The sequence below is a fragment of the Lissotriton helveticus genome, chromosome 5_1 (genome assembly GCF_964261635.1).
Source record: "Lissotriton helveticus chromosome 5_1, aLisHel1.1, whole genome shotgun sequence".
In the NCBI taxonomy this organism is placed as follows: domain Eukaryota; kingdom Metazoa; phylum Chordata; class Amphibia; order Caudata; family Salamandridae; genus Lissotriton; species Lissotriton helveticus.
Window position 1 is genome coordinate 1,091,918,942 of NC_136065.1, and position 17,436 is coordinate 1,091,936,377.

A 17,436-nucleotide genomic window follows, 5' to 3' on the forward strand; every position below is an offset into this window, starting at 1 on the left:
ACGGATAGAGAGAGGGAGACTGTTCCAGAACTGGGGGGCCAGGACTGAAAACCGGGTGCCCCCCGTTCTGGATTTACGGAAGCGAGGGATGTGGAGAAGAGAAAGAGAAGAAGAGCAGAGAGTGCGGGCCAGGGCATGAGAAGAAACAAGAGAAGTGATGAACAGGGGCGCAGAACGGAAATGAGCCCAAAAAGCTAAACAGGTCAGTTTGAAAAAGGATCTAAAGTGAACCGGAAGCCAATGAAGTGATTTGAGAACCGGGGTGATGTGAGAAGATTTGGGGAGGGAAAGGATAAGACGAGCAGCTTGATTTTGAATGGCCTGTAGGCGGCGGGATTCGTAAGCCGGTATGCCCACGTACAGGCCATTCCCATAGTCAAGGCGGGAGATGACCAGGGCCATGACTATGGATTTAAGTGCATCGGTGGAGAAAAAGCGTGAAATTTTCCAGATTAAGCGAAGAGAGAGAAAGCAAGAAGACACGACGGAGCTGATCTGACTGTGCATGGATAAGTCATGGCTGACTTTAATACCAAGAGTGCGAACAGAAGAGGCGGGCACCGGGGGGGGGGGGCCAAAAGAGAGGGGCCAATGTGCAGGGGACCAAGGGTTGGAGGGGCCACCCGTGAGAACAAGTTCCGTCTTGTCTGGATTGAGCTTCAGATGGTTAGCGCTCATCCAGTCAGAGATGAAAACTAGAGTGGAGCAGAACTTGGGAAGAGAGTCAGGGGAAGAGGAAAGATCAAAGACGAGCTGGAGGTCATCTGCGTAGTTGTACACCGAGACCCCCAGCTCAAGGAGAGAGGTGATAAGGGGGTAAATGTAAAGATTGAAAAGGAGGGGGAAGAGAGAAGAAACTTGGGGAACACCGCAAGTGACAGGGCGGGGGGGCAGAAAAACCGGGGAGATGGACTGCCTGGGACCTGTCCCGCAGGAAGGACGCCAGCCAGGAGAAGGCCGCGCCCCGGATGCTCGCTGCGCTGACACGGTCGAGAAGGATGGAATGGTCAACCGTGTCAAACGCAGCGGACAGATCGAGAAGGACCAGGGCTTGGGGGAGGTTGGAATCGGCCTTCCCCTTGAGCTCGTCCAAGACTGCGAGGACCACCATCTCCGTGGAATGGCCCGGGCGGAATCCCGCCTGGTGGGATGCAAGGAGGCCGTTCTCCTCTATGTAAGTAGAGAGGCAGGAAGTGACATGAGCTTCAAGGATCTTGCCGAGGTAGGGAAGAAGAGAAATGGGGCGGAAATTGGACGGAAGAGAGGGATCTAGGCCAGTTTCTTTTAGGATGGGAAGAACTATAGTGGACTTGAAGGAAGAAGGGACGGATCCAAAAGCCAAAGAGGAATTAAGAAGAGCAAGAGGGGGGGCAGGACAGTTGGTGAAAAGAGTTTTGAGAATGCGTGCTGGCGCGCAATCCGCAGGAGAACCGGACTTGGTTTTGACCAAAAGTTGTAAAAATAAATCGGTGGAGATGGGAGGGAAAAGGGCGAAAGGGGAAGAGGGACAGATAGGGGAGCAGGTGGGACGGGGTTGGGGCACTGTGGGAATGTTGGCTTTAATCTTCACGATCTTGTCGATAAAAAAGTCGTTAAGTGAAGAACAGAGGGACTGTGAGGGAACTAAACTAGGAGTGGAGCGATCGGAAGTGGCAAGATTGTGGACCAAGGAGAAGATTTCACGGGTTTGTTAGCCGCGATAGCTACTCTCTCGGTGAAGTATGCGGTTTTAGCCGCTAGGATCGCTTTCTTATATTCAGTGAGGTGTGATTTGTATTTGACGCGCAAAGAGGGGCAGTAGGTCCGTCTCCAGTGGTGTTCAGACCGCCTAAGATCGAGTTTAAGTGTTTTAAGTTCTGGGGAGAACCATTTGTGCGCGTCATATGGACGGACCGCCTTGATCTTTCTAAGCGGGGCGACTAGATCGCACGAAGAGGAGAGCCATGTGTTGATAGCGTTAACCTGGGATTCAAGAGGGAGATTAGTGAGGTTAGGGGCAGAGGAGGCCAAAGTGAGCGAGAGGGAGTCAAGGTCGGTCCGATTCCAATTGCGAGCTAAGATGTTTTTCGGACGGGGAGACTTATCGACCGCTCCCAGATGGATAGAGAAGGAGATGTTAAAATGATCCGACCACACGCATGGGGATATGAGGGGGGGTGAGGACCAAATTTGGTCCAAGATATGACCCTGGGTGTGAGTAGGGACTGAGACGTGAGAAGTGAGGTTTAGACATTGAAGAGTGCCCGAAAAATCTTTGGAAGGGAGGTCTTCCATGGGGTCGCCCGGCCAATAATTAAAATCGCCGAGCAGAAGGACAGAGGAATTATTGACCACAAGAGTGGCCATAAGGTCTTGAAGGGAGGCTACAAAAGAAGGCATGGATTGAGGGGGGCGGTACACAAGGACAACGGTAAGGGGGGCAGAAAGATTAAGAGAGCGAGCCACAAGGTAGTCCACGTTGGGTAAGGGGGGGTAGTTAAGGAGTTGAAATTTGAAGGTCTTAATTAATGGCTTAATTACACTTAAACAAGCATGAAACACTCTTGGTTTTGGTAGGACTGGATAATTAAAGCTGCAATGGGAACCAATAGGAGCAGAGCCTCTTCGTGTCAAAGGACAGCAGGTGAGTTTATTGAAGCATGCCTAAAGTTTCCTAAAGCATGCCTATATCAATGTCTTCAACATGGAGACATTTCAACAGCTATGAAACAATCAGAGAGAGAGAGGGTGTAAGACACTCTTATTCCCCCAGGTTATGTATATCAAACAAAAGAAGAGTGTCAACTGCACTGGTATCTCTATGGAGACCCAGCGGCAAAGACTGTGAACGGACTGTGAGAAAAGTGTGGAAAAACCCCTTTCATTAACACATTGGAAATCTTGGGGTTTTTTTTTTGGAAGCCCTCACTCACCAACCTGGTTGGTGACATGCTTCATCATCGGGCCCACCAGGAGAAGCCGAATGCCTCCCTGGTGTGCTGCAACGCCAGACTACTGCGGAGCTGGTTTTGTGACAATAGTGTGAAAAGGGGTCCGGAGCAGGAACAGCTAGGTGCCACGAGGGTGCTAGGCGTTGCGGGCGGTGTGCCATTTTCGCCTCCACCCCCCTCCCGAGACCCATGGGGCGTGGATCTTTTATCACACAAACTACACAGGTTCCTCTGAGTGGAGGTAAATCCCACAACTTGTGGTTTGTGTTCTGTTTTGCACTTTTTTACACATAAAACAGATTTTAACTTTCACATCCTTTGGTTAGGGTGGGCCTTAGCGCGCCCATACCGCCAAGGTACACGCTACATGGTCCTGACGAATGCCCACGTAATTCTTACACTTAGGAAGGGCTGAAACATGTTGACCCCACTTTAAGTGGAAACTCCCATCATAATCTGCGGTAGTTTTTCCACACATATCCTTTTTTAACCATGTCTAAACTGACCAACAAATAAATCATTGTGATTGGTACAGTTTCTAGACATTTTTAATATCACTTTTCACACTATTGTCACAAAACCAGCTCCGCAGTAATCTGGCGTTGCAGCACACCAGGGAGGCATTCGGCTTCTCCTGGTGGGCCCGATGATGAAGCATGTCACCAACCAGGTTGGTGAGTGAGGGCTTCCAAAAACCCCCCCCAAGATTTCCAATGTGTTAATGAAAGGGGTTTTTCCACACTTTTCTCACAGTCCTTTCACAGTCTTTGCCGCTGGGTCTCCATATAGATACCAGTGCAGTTGACACTCTTCTTTTGTTTGATAGACATTTCAATAGCACCTTCTATTTCATGGGTGCATTCAGCTCTTGTTTGTTTAAAGAGACTATAATAAGCTGATGCATCGGGTTGAGAGAGGATACATCACTGATGCCGAAACAAGGTCTGTGGACCATTCTTTTTAAAATACAAGCAGTGCAACACAACAACCAATAATCACATGGTCTGCGTCTGAGTTAACAAAATAAACACAGTATAAACAAACCAATACAGACATGAACAAGAAACTGGAGTAACCACAACAACTGATTACCACACATCAGCTCTCCAAGCTGCAAGTGCCACGGACCCACCATTGTGGAAAGGATATACAGTCTCGTACACTGAAGCAAGGTAGGAAACCGATAAAAGTGGCTAGAGGTCAGCCTTCAGTCTACCTTGAAATATGATTGGAGCGCCTAAGAGGAGCAAGGACTTTCAGCCTTGGTGTAGTGTTTGGGTGTCCTTTCATCAGTCATTGTCTGCCGATACATCGATGCTCCAATTGCACCACTGTACTGATTTCTTGAACCTCCTGCTTGACTTCCTTGAGGATGCTTGCTGCCAGCCCCCATGTTGTCTTAAAGCTGGGAGTTTCAGGTGTCTTCTCATTGTCTTCCAGGGAGGAGGTAAGCTTAAGGAGGACTCAAGCATCGGCGGCATCCGCATGGCGACCTGCTTGTTTTCAATAGTCAAAAAAGCTTCAGCGGAAATCCCCAGAGATGAGGGATTTTCTTGTCCCATAGGTACACCACCTGCTCCCTAAATTCAGGCTGTTTGGCCAAAGTGAGGGAAGAGATGTCCTGAAAAAGTGCTATATTATTGCAGTGGAAAGTTACACTGTCCAGTTTTCTACGCACTGATAGTACTTCCTCTTTTACTTAGTAGAAATAGACTCTGGTAAGGACATCTGGTGTGAGGTGGTTAAACTGTTAATTGGTAGAGAGGACATGATGTGTGTGCAATCTAGACTAAGTTCTCAGGGCTTGAAAAATCTACTCGCCCACTCTCAATAGCGTGCCAGATTTAATGAGGACGAGCTATTTTTAGTGCCTACTTGCATGTTCTGGCGAACCGACAACAGGTGTTCTGCTTGCTCACAAAGCAAAGTGAATGAGCAATAAAGATGCCTTTAAATCTTGTTATCTTGTCATATTTCTCCGGTTTCAGAGACAGAGGTCAAAAGTCAGTTTGTCTTCCTACACTTACTTTTCTTTCTGTGACTGAAGTTAGAGGATTTTGTAAAGTGAACTGTGTGACAATCGGGATGAAGCCAGTTCACGGGTCAAGTACATTACAGTTAGGTCGAGTAGTGTAGTCAAGTTACTAGACCGGCAGGTGAAACAATGTAGGTATTGCGCAAGAACTTGATAAATATGTTCCATATGCCAATCAGTCCAAGGATGGAAGGCTGTGGAATATCAGACCTGGGTGCCGAATAGTCTGGAGATAGTTTTTCAAAACATAGCAATTAACTGCAGTCTATCAGAAAAATTGCTTCAGACAGTATGTGTAGTCGATACACATGATATAGCAACAAAGACACTAATTAAGAGGTTGGGATTATCCTAGGCATCGAAGGTATTGCAACTTGGTAAGTGTGTCAAGTACAACCCAAAGCACTGTATACTTGTCGGAGGAAAGTAAACGTTCTAAGCACTTGCCAGGAGTCAGTAGTTCATTTCAAAAGACATAGCAGTCCACTTGGTATGGTACGTGAGGATTTAGGTTTCTCTCTAGTCAGAGATCTGGGTTTGATAATAGCTGGGAGAAATATAATCAAATAATTTTCTCATTGATCCTCTCTTCCAAGTTGATTTATGCACTGCTGATAGATAGATCAACAGTCTGAGGAGTGCCAATAGTTCTAGTGAATAGTTTGTGGGATATAGTAGATGCAGCGCATCTTTGCTTCCATATTTGGATCCTGGTCATTAGACTGTGCAACAGTCAAGACAAGCAGATGAAAGCTCTCAGTGCGCAAGATGTTGGCTGATGTACATTGACATATCAGAATTTCAAATTCTTATGATCCTTCACAAACTGCGTAGGCTGGGACGATCCTTCTATATAGTAATGCCAATGAATAAATCCTTCCTTGTTAAGAGCTCTTCGTCATAGATAGTATCATTTAATTAAGGCGCTGACACAGTACATGAGTAATGGGTTATAGGATGAAATGTTCTATCATCTCCTTGTTATGATAATACGGCTCAAAGTAATGTATTAGATGCATCTGTTTCAAGTACATAGTTTTGCTCAGGACTGGGTTGAATCAAGATTGGAGCAGATCAAAAAGCAGTTATTAATGTCTCAAAAGCATGGGTTTGCTTCAGAACCCCATTGAAAGGGAGTACTTTTCTTAGTTAGGCATGTCAAGGGGTAATGATGTGAGAATAAAACCCTCACCCTTAAAAAGTGGAGAATCCTTAGAAGGGTTTCAAATCTTCCAGGGGATCAAAAATAGCCACACCACTGAGAACAATTCCAGCTGTTCAGTGTGGATTGGTGCACTTTTTACTTTTTGCATAAAGCTAATGATCACGTAGCCCTGAAAAGACAGTGCATGAGTGAAGTGTTCTTTACAGGAATGGCATTAAATTAAAATATTGTCTAGGTACACAACCACTTGTATGTCAATCAAATCCTGGAATATATCATTGATCAGATATTCGAACGCACCTTGGGTGCGTTGCTAGACCCAAATGGCAGGACAATGTGTTTGAAATGCACATACTTTGCTTAGAAAGTCATCTTTCATTTTGGTCAAGATGGGGGGGTGACTTGCACGGAGTCACTCAAGTCTGAAAATAAGGTTAACAGATAACGATTCTTAACTGTGATTTGATTTGGTTTGCTGTAATTAATACGGACACGTCTCTGGTTTTCTTTTCATGAAAATCAAATGAGCCCCAGTCGAGATGTTGAAGTAAGAATGAAACTTATTGTAAGTTTTTGTTAACATATCATTTCAATACAATGTCTTCATGACATGAGAAGAAGTACATTTTGTTGTGTGGTACTGGCCAATTTAATATCATGTAAATGAAACAGCCACACAAATGATATAGTGGTAGGAAACTGAGCTTCCACTGGACTTAAATTCTAAAATATCCTGATAGCCCGCACCATTTGGTTCTTGTATGCTATCAGAAGCTACAGATGGTGTTTTCACTAACTACTTATAAAATACTTGGAGCTCTATCAACAAAGTATGCTATCTCAAGTTGTTCTTTTATCAATAATGGAAAAGAATGTTCTTTATTAGAACATTGGAATGTTGGGAGCTCTATTGAAAACAATGGAGTGCTCAGGCTTATAATGGCTGGTATAAGCCCGGAGCTCCAACATTCCAATGTTTCTTTGTTCACAGCTCTGGCTGTGAACAAAGGCTTCAGGGAGCCCGAGGGGATTTCAAGAAGAACCAGTATACCACTCGGATATCGCCAGGTAGGGTGTGGACTGGCATAATGAGGCTGGAACATGGTTTGGAATTGGCATGGTTCAGGACATGTATGAGATCGGGGCTTGTATTCCTACAAATAATGATCTAATTGCAATATCAATTCACTCAAATCAGAAATGGTTTCAGAAACTGTCATGATCTGTGCCAGAGCTTGCTTTAGTTAATTAGACCACAGTAGAAAACAGCAATTTCTGATTTTTCAAACAGAGAGACTTCACAAGTAAGTGGTCTCAACTGTAGAATGCAGGAAACTATAATCAGTTACCTTGTTTCAAAGTAATGCCTTCCATTCCTTTGGCTAGTTGTCATACAGGAGTTAAAACATGTTCTAGAATTCTTGGCTAAAAACAGCCAGCCCAATGGAATTGCATGTTTAGGGTATAAATATGAATTTGTCCATGCAAGAACATCCAACACAAATGTGCAATACTAAATACCACTGTTGGGTCCAGATTGTCTCCTGCATGGTGTACAGTAGTGTTCTCCATCCTTAGTGCCCAACTGTATCTGGAATCCTGACTTTTGTTTTTTGATCATAGCATCAAGCTAATCTAGGGTATGGGCTGACGCCTTGGGTTGTCGCTTTACATAGAGAAGATCCTGCACTTTCCCAGTGAACCAAATGGGCACACCAAGCGTTTACCAACAGACAGTGGACTACTGCTCCTGTTGTGGGTTAATACATAAAGCATTAGTGGCAGCATGCCATGTTTTGTGAATTCATATACCCTAAATGTATGTTATGCATGTTTCTGTGTGTGTGTAGCCTGCTTAGTACATGCATACTGTGGAATACATTATGGGTACTCGAGGCCTGGCCTTTTCTATAAGGTGGAGGTGTGTTTGTTTTCCCAGGGATGGGAGTGTCATTGCTGCCATAACTAAGGCTGGAAGGATGAGTCCTAGAAACTGAAATGAGGAGCGGGCTCCTTTAGAAATTTGATTAGATCTTCTGCAAGGCAAAGAATTGCTGATTACTTAACTATGCCATTTGGTAGAAGGTAAAGGTGAGGAGTGGAACTGCAGACTTTGTTGTCCAACGTGAGGCCCAATCTTTAGACTTTCCCTGATTACAGTTTCAGATAGCTGATAACAGACAGGTGCAGAACTTCAAATCTCTTTTTGCATTTTATTTTGTGAACGCTCCAGACTGGAGACTACTCTGCTGTGAGAAGCATCACTCTACACAAAGGCTGTGTTGAGAGCAGCTTGGAAAGAACACTTGAAGAGACCCACCCCAAATTGGTGCTGAAAATGCAGACAGTGGGCACACATCTCTTGTCTGATTTGGCTGCATAAAAGCGGGAATTCACTATTCTACTTGTTTTTCCAGTTCCAAATCCTCCATAGCCGAGGAATAGAGCGGTCCGCAGAGTATTGAAGGAAGGCTGTGCAACTAGAGATGTTGCCTGCCTGACAGCCTATCTGGTGAGAGAGTGAAGAAGCCAGACAGTACTGCAGGCTGAGTCACGGTCCAGGATGGGTGAGGTGCCGCATGTCCCTGGTGTCTGTCTGTAGAGTATCCAAAAGAAAAAGACTGAGGATAGGAATGTGTGCGCCCTAGTATATGATGGGCTTGCAGTCTTACTGCAGCAGTTGCAGGTAGGAACTGCTAAGACCAAGACTTCTTGCAGAGACCTGATCACGGCAGTGATTGCCAGTGAAAATCATAAACCTGTGCATGACCATATCATCTTCTGAGTATCAGCCTCTGCGTAGCTGTATCTTCACCAGTGCATCGGCCTATGCGTGATTATATTGTCACAAGCGTATCTGCCTGTGCATGGCTGAATCTTCCCAAAAAACTTGGTCAGTGTGTGGTGGCACCGTAACCAGAACCACCAGCATGTGTAGGACTTCAACAGCAGCCCCATATGATGTGATGAATTAGGAGTGTCGACTTTGCGCCTGCTAGGCAAGCACCCCAGTAGCTATCAAGGAGCATACCAACAAAGCTACTAACTGATGCGCCCCCTCTTGGAAGAGAAGGGCCAATCGTGCTGTGGTAGAGGCTAGATTGCTGATCCACCCTGTGTGGAAAGAAATTCAATGCTGAGCACGAGCTGGACCTGAGTTCTAATCTCACTAATACCGCTTACCCTGAGGGAAGGGATCACCTCTGGAAGGGGCTGGGGAGAGGGTGGAGGGAGGATACTGTGAGTAATAGCAGACAGAGGTGCTTCACTGTCCAAAAGTGCCCAGGGACACCAAATTGTATTTGATTGTGTTAGTGTGTAGTTTAACACTCTAGTGTGTGTGAAAGTTCTTACTTTCTTGAAAGACGAGCACTAGGTTGGACATTAGTTTATTGCGCTATTGTGAGCACCCCCATACTGCCTCCCTGACAAGCCTGGCACTGCTCACCATTGCTACTAATGAGAGTCAAAAGCTGAAGGGGTTGTATTTAGCCCAGTTTGTGGAGCCATAGTAGGATGGAGCCAGGCCATCAGACACAAATGATCTCAACCCCCACAGTTGAGGCCCAGTGACCTCCGTCTGCCCCTCCTCCCCCCACCACTTCCCCTGTGGATCTGACAACCACTTTAACTTGGTCCAAAGTGGGGGTGATGGACGGAGCATCTGAACCAATCAAACACTCACACCCAGTCAAAAGATCTGGGTTTGATCCATCACCGTTCTTTAGCCCACTCTGCCACCCCAGTTCAGACATGGCTATATGCAAATCAGTCGGACCCTGTGCCTCATGGGAACAGTTTAGGCCGAACTGCCAAGCCATGCCTTCTCTGGACCGGAAACAAGCTTCCGAGGACCGGTTTCTGGCATTACAGCCGTCTTCAGCCCTGCTTGCTTGAATCCAGTGGCAAGGTGAGCAAGGGACTCATGTCTGAGCATACCCTGCCACACTTATGGCGGCCAAAGCGGTACAAAAGGGGGTGGTGATGGACGGAGCATCTGAACCAATCAAACACTCACACCCCGTCAAAAGATCTGGGTTGGATCCATCACCGTTCTTTAGCCCACTCGGCCACCCCAGTTCAGACATGGCTATATGCAAATCAGTCTGACCCTGTGCCTCATGGGAACAGTCCAGCCCGAACTGCCAAGCCATGCCTTCCCTGACCGGAAACAAGCTTTCGAGGACCGGTTTCTGGCATTACAGCCGTTTTCAGCCCGGCTTGCTTGAATCCAGTGGCAAGGTGAGCAAGGAACTCATGTCTGAGCATACCCTGCCACACTTATGGCGGCCAAAGCGGTACAAAAGGGGGTGGTGATGGACGGAGCATCTGAACCAATCAAACATTTTTGGAGTTTTGGGTCTAACTTAATAACAAATGCGAACACTGCTGGGACACTAGTGACTAACTTTCTATGCTTCAAGGACGAGCCTTTTTTTGAGGCCTTCCTTGATGAAATTGAGCCCCCACTTGCCAAAACTCTTTTTATCAAGTTAAGATATGGCAACCTTCTGACCAAAACAACCCTGGTGCGTTGGTGTAGGGGGACCAATAGTTCGGCACCAGTGGCAGATGAAACCTAAAACATGTGTGAGGGCAACCAGAAGGAAGACGACCGTCATATCCTTTTCTTCTGTCCAGCGTATGGCGGCCAAATCGGTACAAAAGGGGTGGTGATGGACGGGTGGACTATATGATAGCAGCATGGGTAGTGGGTGTAGAATGTACAATTGTGGAACCCCTGTGTGAGGAACTTCATCAAGGTGTGGTCCAATAAAATCATATTTAGTTGGCGATGAGCCTGTATTATAGTCATCCTGTCAGAAAAATATCTGCTTAATTGCTCTATAACTGCCTCAATCAATGTAGGTACTACAGACAAAAAAAAGGCCATAGCAATCAGTAGGACTACTCACCCAGATTGCAAGGTGACACAGGAACTCATAATATATCTCAACCAAGAACACTAAATCTCAAATAAGTGTAGTGCACAGGGATTAGTGTTAAGGTTTGGAGTACCGTATTGCTAGGTTGGGATGGGACCAAATGAATGACAGTCAGTATGTGGAGGATTTCAAAAGAGAGGAGTCGATCTAGCAGAGAGGGGTGCCATGAGCTGTAAGAGAAAAAGGAATAAAAATAATTACTTTTCTATGGTTATTCCAGGCACCCAGAACACCTCTTAGAGACCAGTGCACCTGGTCCAGGTAGCGGACAACCGGGAAGAAGAAATATCCAATCAGGAGGAACAAATAGGTACACATATGTCAGTCTAAGGAAATTGTAACTAAACAGGGAAATTAAGCAAGAAAGACACAACAGGATCCAAAGGCATAATATTTCAGCTTGAGGGATATTGCAAAACAAAGGCTCCCTCCAAAAAGTCATCAACAATGGTTTTGTGCACAGTGAAATAAAAGTTCAGTAGTGCGAGTGAAAAAATATCTGCTTTCTCCTAAAAGCTGACGGCCATAGCCAACGAGGATGCAAGGCACATGGAAGCTGGATAATTGCCACGGTAAAGAAAGTCTTGTATTGCCTTTGAAGACAGGGATGAGCATGTGCTATTCCTCCATTGTTCCCATGCATACACTGTACCAGTACAGGGGGTCGGGTGTTCTCTTACATCGCACCAAGTGCGTGGAAAGGCCTCCCACTCCACAGAAGAGCCTCCTCCTCTCTTCTTGAATTTCACAAGACTCTGAAGACCTGGCTTTTAGTTAACCAATCTAGCACAAGCAGGGCTAGGCACACACTTGCTCGGCTTCATGATACTCTCAAGGGTGATAGGGCACTTTACAAATACACTTAACACACATGCACCCAGGTTGTGATCATTAGAATCTGTTCACAGTCAGTCACTACATTGCGTCCCGCAAAGCAGAGCTGAAGCCATCATGATGCGTCCGCGCTTGAGAAGGCGTTGCAAGCAAATGGTGATTGAAATTGACATTTTTATTTTTAGAACATGGAATTCTTAAAGCTTTAGTCACTGAGAATTCACCCAGGCAATGATGTGGGAGTTTGTTTATAAAAAGCCATTAATTATGAAAGGACATCTTTTTGGAGACCACAGCCCTATGGCCCTGTTCAAATAGCAAATCATATGGTGACATAAAGTGCCCAGTTAGCACTGTCTAATGACTTGCCCTCAAACGAAAAAAAGCCTCTGTGATTGGATATGAGTTCACAGAACTACTCATCATAGAGTTAGTGGTGTCGCACCATTTGTTTCATTGAAATGAAGAGAATAGGTAATTAAACAATGTGTAGACAGAAATCTGAGTAACGTGATAAATAAGCAAGAGGTGCAAAATTGGGATTTTGACTGTTGGCATGGCGCAAAGAAGTATCTTTTTTTCTAAGTACGAGATTAAATAGGGGGTGTCTGTACCCAAGCAAGAGGATGAAAGACGTACTGTGTATCAGCAACCATGAAAAGTAGTGGAAAGGACAGGAAAAGATGTGAAGTTAGAATATAGTTCAGTAGGGAGTTTTGAGAGTGATTGTAAGATACGAGAAAGAAGGTTGAGGTTCTGTACCGAGACTACAGTTCTGCTTTAGGCTTATTTTGGAGCCTATTGGTAGGATGCCTATTTATATTGGATTGTGTATGTTTAGATGTGAGAGTGAGACAGAGCATGAGAGAAAGAGCAATGGATTAGAATTGAGAGAGTCTGTTAGAGCATATGCTGTTTTCCAGTGTAACTTCATGGATATTTTCTCCTAGAATCACTGTACATAACAGTATTTCCAGAAATGACTGAGGAAACCCTTTAGGGAGGATTTGTCCGGATTTGTCTTGTACACAGTTTCATATCGGAGTTTGTTTATGTGACTTTAATTTCTTTGAGTGCTTTTGAGACTGAGTATGCACATGAACCACAAAAATCATTCCAGTGACTACAAATACAAAATATTAATGTTCAGATACAATGAATGTTCAAATACAAAATATTAATGTAAACAGAAAACAATAATACAATAACAGAAATGACAGTGTATTGGATTTTAGGAAACTCAGTGTGGTTAGCTCTGCAGACAAGTGCTTTTACTCCCTTCTGGTTTGTGTTTATACCTGTACAATTATGTTCAATTACAACAATTTGAACAAGAAATTCGAACTTACTCTCTTCCAAGTTAACAACTAATTTGTACACAATGTCTTGTAACTGGTGATCCAACCTATATAAGAATAAAATGAAGAAAAACCATTCAAAGAAAAGTTTAAAATTCTCTATCTCACATACACACACAAAACATAGTTATGATGACACTAAACTTTGCATGTAAAGTCTAGCTATGTAGAAGTGGTAATGTTACAAATAGCTAAAGAAACAAGCATTGGTAAAGTTAATAGATGTGGCCTATGCATAGTGAATATACAGCCACAGAATACAGAAAAATGCACGCCTACACCATTTCCCAACTACAGAAGAATCTATACTCTGAAATTCATTGGATTGTGATCACACATGGCTAATCAATGTTTTAAAGTAATAATGGGTAAGATAATATAATAAAGAGCACATGACAACCACTAAGTACAAGAATGGTTTTCTCATGTATTGTGTAGGACGTTAATTTGTTTTAACTTTAAAGAGGTGAAAGGACTATTGTCTTTTAATTGGGGGTTTGAGTGCCAACCCCAATAGTCAACATGCATGAGTAGGTCGAAGGTGGAAAGGTACAGAGCTCAGACAAGGAAGCAAAGATGTTTGTAAATATCATATAACTAGGATTTGAAAACGATACAATGAATAGTTATAGAAACAGACTCCAGAGACCACATTCTGAAACATATTTGCACACTTAAGTTGGAATTCTGTGTGCAAAAAAAGGTCAACTGTAGGTGTAACCTCCTAGATCATGATTCAATGAATCAGGATCATTTGACAGTGTTGTGAAATTAGGCATTACAAGACTGACCATTCAAAATGCAGCAAATTCCTACAAATCATTGAAGGGTCTAAAGAGCGTTCTTGGGGTGAGATGTGGCAGTGGTGGGCCAAAGGGCTCTCTAGTCCAGTCATTCTTAACCTGTGGTATAGGAAACACTGAGGGTCCACAAACATTCTGGGGGTCCATGACCCCTTAGAAAATTAAATAACATTAAAAGGTTAATAACATGCATAAAAAGGAGCAAAATATAAAAATGAAATTTTTAACACGTTCTGTAAAAGTGAAGGAATTTAAACTTGGAGGTGAAAAATTAAGTTAGTACTCGCAGATTGATTCATGGAAGCAGTGTAAGTGCATCAAACAGAATATAGTAAAGATGATGAGTGGCCTCCATTGCATTTAGAAAGGCTCCGGCCTTCCATTTAAATTAAAATGTTTATATTTTTTGTGAATATTTCAACATTTGCATACTTGTTTAATGCTTGTGTCTGTTTCTGTATTTTTAGTGTATTCTTTTCGCAATTCTGATCAGTAAAAATGCTTAGACAGGAGTCTGCAGCTTCCAGTAATGATTCAGGGGGGTCCTCAGAAGTCAAAAGGGACGTATCATGCAGGATGATCTGGAAACATTTAAACAGTCTTGTTCTGATTGGGTGACAATTCAGAATCCGCAATTCAATACATCAATGGTTAATTAATTTCAGAACAATCGAGAATCCTTGATTAGAGAAAGTGTGGCTCATGAACTGCTGAGAGATACGTTTGATAAATGAGTCAACAATTGAATTTGCAGTATGTTCCTCACCGGCTTTGGTGGGCCTGTAGAAATTTTGAACTAGAATCTGAACCCCTGGTTTCAAGTAGATATAATGTTTTTGCATTTGATGGTGGGGTCCTGGGAGAACATGGCGGACAGCTAGCAGCTGCTCGAGTGTCTGTCGGAGACTGAGAGTGAGCCGGGAGGAGGCGAAATGAGTTCGCGGCAGTAAATATTGATATACGCCGCAATGCTAACACTCGCTTAACAGTTTCAAACAATATTTATGAGGCAAATACGTTAACTGTAACAGCTGCCCTTACCGGAAGGAGTTAGTTTGAAGCGGTTTGAAGGTGGGTGAAGCCCAGAAGTTAATGGGAGCCTTCTCGGGGCGGAGTGTCTCAGACAACTGCTCGTTTTGGAGGAGGGCGGCTCGTGAGGTGGCGAGGGCTCGGGGAGTCACACCAAGGATCGCTGGAAGCAGTGGGAGTGTTGGAGTGCGGTTTTCCCAGTGTGGGGAAGAGGAGACCCTACAAGAGACATGCCAAGACAGGACCAGGGAGGTGGGGCCAGGAGCAAGGTAGCAGAGGAGAGCAGCGAGCAGCTGAGCCCACACAGTGGAGTTTCGTACAGCATCCCCCTGACGGAATGTTCACCAGGTAGCAATGAGAACCTTTTCTGGGTAATGAGGGGGAAAAAACCAAAAGGCTAATAAGCCTAACCAATACTCACTAAGAAGCGCTGAAATCTTTGGGGATACCCTTAATCACGGACAGTGATGGGAACACGTTGAGAAAGAACTAGAGGTATCCCGGGTTAAGGTCAAGGTGAAAATTAAAGGATCTGAGATGAATCAGACTCCTGCAATATCACCACAGGGCGAAGGGAGAGATATTTTAAGAACAGAGGCGCAGCCCCCCCCCAAAAGCCCCCTCTGTGAAGGTTAAACTCAGGAATACCCAGCATCAAAAATTAAAGAACCGGAGAATTACTCCATCTGTGAGGTCATATGAGCTACAGAAGAAGATGCCTGAAGGAACCCCTTTTAAAATCTATACATTTTTTGATGTTCTCTAGCGACGCCATATCCATGGATCAGGACCTTAGGACCGACAAGACGTCTCCCAAACAAGTGTTGGAGAAACCAGGAGTGGAGGCATCAGGTGTGCCTCAAATTCTCGTGACCCCTAACAGATATCAATGTCTGGTTATAGAGGGCTCCAGTGAGAAAGTGAGCAAGCCCCACATGCTGTAATGAGGGGGACGAAAAAGATTATGGTAGAGATAGAGACAGGAGGGAGAGGCCTAAACCTGCTGATGAGTCCATTAGAGCATTTAATGAAATCACTTGCATAGGAAGTGAAAAGTGGTTTGCAATTTTTCAAGCTAACCAAACGGTAGTCCAAGGGGTCTGTGAAGGGTTGGCAGAAAAGCTGGAGTCTTTATTTCAAAGAACACAAGCCTTGGAAGCATTGGTGTCAGATCTGCAGGAATAGACCACTAGGGACAGAAAAGAACTCAATAGCCTGAAACACAAACTTAAAGAAAGCCAAGACAAACCGGAAACTTTGGAAAATAATGCAAGGCACAACAATATCAGAATCTTAAATGTCCCGGAAGGCTTAGAAGATGGAGATTTGAAATCTTTCATCTCCAGAGTGTTAAAATCGAGCGGACCTTGGGATGGCTCGGTGGAGGATCTCATCGAGACATCCAGAGGATACACCGAGACCCATATAGGAAAGAAAGACCCGGTGAAAACCAAACAGCGCAAAATTATAGCGAATTTTCTCACAGCTGGGCCGCTGTCCGGAGGTAATTTCTCCTTCAACATTAGATCAGAGTGGAAGACTTCAGGAAACTAGATGGATGATAGAAAACAAAATGTATAATATAAGGGATCACGAGGAGGCGGATGCCCTGCTCGAAAAGCTTAAGAGGTCATAATGATTATAAGGAGAATAGTATTCATGCAATAATAGGAGTATTGCCCCAGGGTAGAAAGAGACAGTCAAAGTAGTTACTGTGTATGGGTCAGGTATTCTTTCCCCCCCCTATAACTTTATTATATTGACTGCTCCCCCTTTCCTCTTTTTTCTCTTCTGTTTAATCTTTTCTACAAGGGGTTTGTTCCCCTCTCCCACAAAAGGCCCAAATGGCTAGGATAGCCAAGAAAAGGAGGGTTTGGGTTTTTCGGGGGGGGAGGGTGTGGGTGGCACGGCATTGGTAGCATAAGTGGAAAGATATTTTAAAATGTCCCATTGTCTTGAAATGTAGGAAATCTGGAACTGGTCAGATTATTACTAGTGATCAAAATTCCAACACAAAAGGAGTTCTTGTACGGATAAAGATACATATGGAGATTACAATTGCCCATTGGAAAGCAGATAAGAAGGGGAGATGGGTCATTGCTGTTGTGAAAATACTGGGTAAACGGATGATATGGAGCCTCTACAAATGCTGGCTCCAGAGCTGTTGTAATTTCAATATCCAATTATCTGGTCTGGAGACTTTAATGTTGTTCTGGATTATCAACTGGATAGGTCTAGTAACAGTTGAGCAAGATTCAACCCTAATATGCAAGGTATATTAAATCCTGTATGAAACAATGTGGTCTCTATGATGTGTGGCAAGCTAGGCAAGACAC

The 17,436-nt window shown here is 44.2% G+C and overlaps 1 protein-coding gene across 1 annotated transcript in view; it reads right to left on the reverse strand.

Annotated features, from left to right (window-relative positions):
• The window catches only part of PCGF6 (polycomb group ring finger 6), a 287,484-nt gene that overhangs the window by 190,948 nt on the left and 79,100 nt on the right, over positions 1 to 17,436 (reverse strand). Inside the window, exon 4 of the mRNA XM_078643692.1 lies at positions 13,260 to 13,315. Within this exon, the coding sequence (XP_078499818.1) occupies positions 13,260 to 13,315 (56 nt within the window). The remainder of the gene's footprint in view (positions 1 to 13,259; positions 13,316 to 17,436) is intronic.